Source organism: Hipposideros armiger, unplaced genomic scaffold (genome assembly GCF_001890085.2).
Source record: "Hipposideros armiger isolate ML-2016 unplaced genomic scaffold, ASM189008v1 scaffold_3, whole genome shotgun sequence".
Taxonomy (NCBI): Eukaryota; Metazoa; Chordata; class Mammalia; order Chiroptera; family Hipposideridae; genus Hipposideros; species Hipposideros armiger.
In genome coordinates this window covers 9,082,175-9,087,917 of record NW_017731353.1, presented here as the reverse complement: position 1 = coordinate 9,087,917, position 5,743 = coordinate 9,082,175, and the positions used below count along the sequence as shown (strand labels likewise).

At 64.9% G+C, this 5,743-nt stretch overlaps 1 protein-coding gene across 1 annotated transcript in view; it reads left to right on the top strand.

Annotated features, from left to right (window-relative positions):
- Nucleotides 1–5,743, top strand: part of ABCA2 (ATP binding cassette subfamily A member 2) — a 23,939-nt gene that overhangs the window by 16,484 nt on the left and 1,712 nt on the right. Inside the window, 21 exon segments of the mRNA XM_019642035.1 lie at nucleotides 92–212; nucleotides 451–690; nucleotides 772–978; nucleotides 1,245–1,347; nucleotides 1,457–1,776; nucleotides 1,849–2,062; nucleotides 2,154–2,259; nucleotides 2,355–2,466; nucleotides 2,541–2,601; nucleotides 2,680–2,854; nucleotides 3,069–3,184; nucleotides 3,265–3,412; nucleotides 3,489–3,612; nucleotides 3,968–4,100; nucleotides 4,190–4,307; nucleotides 4,593–4,771; nucleotides 4,850–4,991; nucleotides 5,061–5,195; nucleotides 5,316–5,419; nucleotides 5,494–5,586; nucleotides 5,687–5,743. Of these exon segments, the coding sequence (XP_019497580.1) occupies nucleotides 92–212; nucleotides 451–690; nucleotides 772–978; nucleotides 1,245–1,347; nucleotides 1,457–1,776; nucleotides 1,849–2,062; nucleotides 2,154–2,259; nucleotides 2,355–2,466; nucleotides 2,541–2,601; nucleotides 2,680–2,854; nucleotides 3,069–3,184; nucleotides 3,265–3,412; nucleotides 3,489–3,612; nucleotides 3,968–4,100; nucleotides 4,190–4,307; nucleotides 4,593–4,771; nucleotides 4,850–4,991; nucleotides 5,061–5,195; nucleotides 5,316–5,419; nucleotides 5,494–5,586; nucleotides 5,687–5,743 (3,008 nt within the window).

The following is a 5,743-nucleotide window of genomic DNA, read 5'->3' as shown; positions in this document are numbered from 1 at the left end:
GTGGGGCTGGTGGGGGCAGGGCTGGTGGAGGGGCAGGGCACGCCCGCCCTCTGGCCCACTCTGCTGTGGGCCTCACCCAGCCCTTTCACAGAACCTGGAGTGCAGTCTGGATGCATTACATCTGAGCAGCTTCGGGCTGATGGACACCACATTAGAGGAGGTGTTCCTCAAGGTGTCAGAGGAGGACCAATCGCTGGAGAACAGTGAGGCGGGTGAGAAGCCCCTGCTCCACCCCACCCTACCAAGCCGAAACTCGAGCCTAGGGCTGCTCACTCTTCCTGTCTCTGGTAGCCAAGGGTCCTGACTAGGAACAAGGGCCTAGGACTCCCCAAGGTCATCTTGGGGCTGGGGGGGTCCCAGGCGGGTGGATGAGCATGGGGCAGGCCTGGAGGTTGGGTTCAGGGTGCAAGCTGCCTCCCCTCTCCCCTCTCCCCGGCCCCTCTTGTGCAGATGTGAAGGAGTCCAGGAAGGACGTGCTGCCTGGGGCAGAGGGTCTGGCCGCACTGGGGGAGGCTCACACAGGGAACCTGGCCCGGTGTGCGGAACTGGCCCAGTCACAGGCGTCGCTGCAGTCCGCGTCCTCAGTGGGCTCTGCCCGCGGGGATGAGGGAGCGGGCTATGCTGACGTCTACGGCGACTACTGCCCTCTCTTCAATAACCTGCAGGATCCCGACAACGTCAGCTTGCAAGGTGAGGGGCAGGTGGGTGGGGCTGGATAGGGTTCCTGGAGGGCGTTGTTGGGCCGCCTGCTCAGCCCTCCTCTCTGTGCAGAAGCCGAGGCAGAGGCTCTCACGCGGGTTGGCCAGGGCAGCCGCAAGCTAGAGGGCTGGTGGCTGAAGCTGCGCCAGTTCCACGGGCTCTTGGTGAAGCGCTTCCACTGTGCCCGCCGCAACTCCAAGGCACTGTCCTCACAGATCCTGCTCCCCGCCTTCTTTGTCTGTGTGGCCATGACCGTGGCACTCTCCGTCCCCGAGATCGGTACGGCCACTTTGCTGGGCATTGGGGGCTAGGGTCCCACCCGAGTGGGACTGTGGCTCTGCCTTGCTCCTGAGCCACTTGGGGGCCCTCCCAGCTCAGGGACTGGGCACTGCATCTGAGACTGGCGGGCACCCAGCGGGATTCATGCCTCCTTGGAGCCCTGGTCCTGAGCTGGGGCCTCATGGGTATTAGGATTAAGGGACCTGGGCTTGGGGCCGCTGGCAGGGACTGAGGACTCGCTCCGGCTTCTGCATATACCCTGCTAGGTGACCTGCCCCCGTTGGTCCTGTCACCGTCCCAGTACCACAACTACACCCAACCCCGCGGCAACTTCATTCCTTATGCCAACGAGGAGCGCCGGGAGTACCGGTGAGGCCACTCACCAGGTGGCTGTGGTGGGCAGGGACTGGGTTCTAGGGCTGGAGCAGGTGGGTGCCACCCATCTCCTCACCTGGACTCACACTGCGGGTTCCCCCAGATTTCAGCTGTCACCTGATGCCAGCCCCCAGCAGCTCATGAGCACATTCCGGCTGCCATCGGGTGTGGGCGCCACCTGTGTGCTCAAGTCTCCAGCCAATGGCTCCCTGGGCTCCACGCTGAACTTGAGCAGCGGCGAGTCGCGCCTGCTGGCTGCACGGTTCTTCGACAGCATGTGCCTGGAGTCCTTCACGCAGGGACTACCTCTGTCTAACTTTGTGCCACCCCCACCCTCACCCGCTCCGTCCGACTCACCAGTGTCCCAGTATGAAGACCCACTGCAGGCCTGGAACACCTCTCTACCACCCACCTCCGGGCCAGGTACTGGTTTCTTGGGGCTGCCTGAGGGTGCGGGGTGGAGTGGGCCTGGCTGACTGCCCACTGTGCTTACAGAGAACTGGACATCAGCACCCTCCCTGCCACACCTGGTGCGGGAGCCTGTCCGCTGCACCTGCTCCACGCAAGGCACTGGCTTCTCCTGCCCCAGTGGTGTGGGCGGACACCCACCCCAGATGCGTGTGGTCACGGGCGACATCCTGACCGACATCACCGGCCACAACGTCTCCGAGTACCTGTTGTTCACCTCTGACCGCTTCCGGTTGCATCGGTGAGCTGGGTCGAGGCGCATGTCCCCTGTGGGCTAAGGACAACCACCCACCGCCTGCCTGGCCTCACCGCCCCTCAACCTGCCTGTCCAGGTACGGGGCCATCACCTTTGGCAACGTCCAGAAGTCCATTCCGGCCTCGTTTGGCGCCCGGGCCCCAGCCATGGTGCGGAAGATCGCTGTACGCCGGGCAGCCCAGGTGAGCACCGCTTGGCCCAGGCGCCACGGGATCTGGCCCTCGCCTGAGGTCTACAGGGACCCACAGGCTCTTGGGGTCTTCATGTACCCCCCCAGGTTTTCTACAACAACAAGGGTTACCACAGCATGCCTACCTACCTCAACAGCCTCAACAACGCCATCCTGCGTGCCAACCTGCCCAAGAGCAAGGGCCACCCAGCAGCTTATGGTGAGTCGGGGTGAGGCAGGTGAGGGTGGGTGGCATAGAGCAAGTCCCTGAGGCTGTCCTTCCTTGTCCCACAGGCATCACTGTCACCAACCACCCCATGAACAAGACGAGCGCCAGCCTCTCCCTGGACTACCTGTACGTGTGGGGGCGGGGGGGCGGGGGCGCCACAGCGAGCCTGGGCCAGGGCAGGGCTGAGGGCTGCCTCACCCCCAGGTTGCAGGGCACAGATGTGGTCATCGCCATCTTCATCATCGTGGCCATGTCCTTCGTGCCGGCTAGCTTCGTAGTCTTCCTGGTGGCCGAGAAGTCCACCAAGGCCAAGCACCTACAGTTCGTCAGCGGCTGCAACCCCGTCATCTACTGGCTGGCCAACTACGTGTGGGACATGGTGCGTCCCTCCTGCATGGCAGTGGGGAGGTCCCTTGACCCCCAGACCCCTGGCCATCCCGTCACCCTGTCTGCTGCCAGGCCCACCTGCCCTGCCCCTGGCCCCTCGCCCCTGCCCCTCACCGGTCACCCCTGCCCCTCACCCCCGCGTCAGGCCCTCAGCCCCGCGTCAGGCCCTCGCCCCTGCCCCTCACCCGTCACCCCTGCTCTGGCAGCTAAACTACCTGGTCCCAGCAACCTGCTGCGTCATCATCCTGTTTGTGTTCGACTTGCCGGCCTATACGTCACCCACCAACTTCCCTGCCGTGCTCTCCCTCTTCCTGCTGTATGGGTAAGGGGGATCAGGCAGGGGCAGAGGGTGCGGGGTGGGGCCAGGCACCTGCTGACTGCCACCCACCTGCCCGCCTGCAGGTGGTCCATCACCCCCATCATGTACCCGGCCTCCTTCTGGTTCGAGGTCCCCAGCTCGGCCTACGTGTTTCTTATCGTCATCAACCTCTTCATTGGCATCACGGCCACTGTGGCCACCTTCCTGCTGCAGCTCTTCGAGCATGACAAGGTATGGCTGGTGGGGTGGCAGGGCGAGGGGCGCAGCAGAGCTGAGGCTGTGCCTGTGACCCACTGTGACCCTCCAGGACCTGAAGGTTGTCAACAGTTACCTGAAAAGCTGCTTCCTCATTTTCCCTAACTACAACCTGGGCCATGGGCTCATGGAGATGGCCTACAACGAGTACATCAACGAGTATTATGCCAAGATTGGTGAGGCCGGCTGGCGGGCCCAGGGGCCCAGGGACTGGGCACAGGGCAGGCGGGCAGTAGGGACCCACAGGGGCTTGCCACAGGGCAGGGGGTGGGGGGGCCGTGTTTCAGGGGCCTTTGGAGTGGGAGTGGGGATGGGGCAGGGGGCAGTAGGGGCCCTGGGACCAGAGATGGGGTGGGAGCAGGGCAGGGGCAGTTGGGGCCCTTGGGTTGGGGGGCTGGACAGCATGTGCCTCTGGGTGGGGAGGACAGAGAGGGTCATACTTGGCTTTAGAGATCGGGGAGTTCCAGGAGTGGGGGGCAAATGGGGGCTCTCAAGGTCCCCGGCACAGGCCCTGAGTCGGCTGCCCCACAGGCCAATTTGACAAGATGAAGTCCCCATTCGAGTGGGATATTGTCACCAGGGGGCTGGTGGCCATGACGGTAGAGGGCTTCGTGGGCTTCTTCCTCACCATCATGTGCCAGTATAACTTCCTGCGACAGCCACAGTGAGTGCGGGGCCGACAAGCGCTTGGGGGAGCGCCTGGTGGTGTCGGCCAAGTGGCCGGGCCGGACACTGTTTGCCCTGTTCCCCTAGGCGCATGCCAGTCTCTACCAAACCTGTGGAGGACGATGTCGACGTGGCCAGCGAGCGGCAGCGAGTGTTGCGGGGGGACGCCGACAATGACATGGTCAAGATTGAGAACCTGACCAAGGTGGGCCTCGGGCATGAGGAAGAGGGGGCCGGGGGGGGGTGCTGCCTGCAGTGTCGGGGCATGGCTCCGGGTGTGGGCATGGAGCCCCATGTGGGGATGTGGTTAAGGGTGAGGTAGGGCAGGTGAGACAAGGCAGGACCCAGTGGGGGCATGGTTGAGGGGTGGGTGGGGCCCAGTGGGGCCCGATGTGGGGAGTCACTCCGGGCAGGGGCAGGGCCCTGAATGGGAGGTGGGCCAGTGGCAGCTTGCCGCCCCTCTGAGCGGGCAGCCCCTCGCCTCTGCCAGGTGTACAAGTCTCGGAAGCTCGGCAGCATCCTGGCCGTGGACCGCCTGTGCCTGGGCGTGCGTCCTGGCGAGTGCTTCGGCCTCCTTGGTGTCAACGGCGCGGGCAAGACCAGTACCTTCAAGATGCTGACGGGCGACGAGAGCACAACGGGGGGCGAGGCCTTCATCAACGGGCACAGGTGAGGGCACGCGGCCCTGGACCGGCACCGAGGCTGGCGGGGCGACTTCGCCTGGTGCTGACCACACTGTGTCCCCAGCGTGCTCAAGGAGCTGCTCCAGGTCCAGCAGAGCCTGGGGTACTGCCCGCAGTTTGATGCCCTCTTCGACGAGCTCACGGCCCGGGAGCACCTGCAGCTGTACACGCGGCTCCGCGGCATCCCCTGGAAGGACGAGGCCCGGGTGAGGGTCGCCCAGGCGGGGCAGGGGTCGGCGGGGAGGGTGGGCCCCTGACACCGGCTCTCCTCCCAGGTGGTGAAGTGGGCGCTGGAGAAGCTGGAGCTGACCAAGTACGCCGATAAGCCCGCTGGTACCTACAGCGGGGGCAACAAGAGGAAGCTGTCTACGGCCATCGCCCTCATTGGGTACCCTGCCTTTGTCTTCCTGGTGAGCCTGGGGGCGTAGAGTACCCCACTTTTGTGTTCCCGGTGAGCCCAGGTGGGAGGTGGCCGGTGGGGGCAGGCGGGGTAAGTGAGGTTCCACAGCTAAGCCTGGCACCACCCCCAGGACGAGCCCACCACAGGCATGGACCCCAAGGCCCGACGCTTTCTCTGGAATCTCATCCTCGACCTTATCAAGACAGGGCGCTCGGTGGTGCTGACATCGCACAGGTGTGTGTGGACCCCTCCTCCCCCTGCCCCTGCCCTGCCCGCCCCCGTGCCAGCCCATGCGTCTCTGTCCGCAGCATGGAGGAGTGCGAGGCGCTGTGCACGCGGCTGGCCATCATGGTGAACGGGCGCCTGCGCTGTCTGGGCAGTATCCAGCACCTGAAGAACCGGTAAGAGGAGGGAGCCCCGCAGGCTGCAGGCTGTGGGGTCCGGGGCAGGTGGGTGGCTCCCCAGGGTGACGGGGGCTCCGGCCGTGGGCCTGTCTGGCAGGTTCGGGGATGGTTACATGATCACGGTGAGGACCAAGAGCAGCCAGCATGTGAAGGA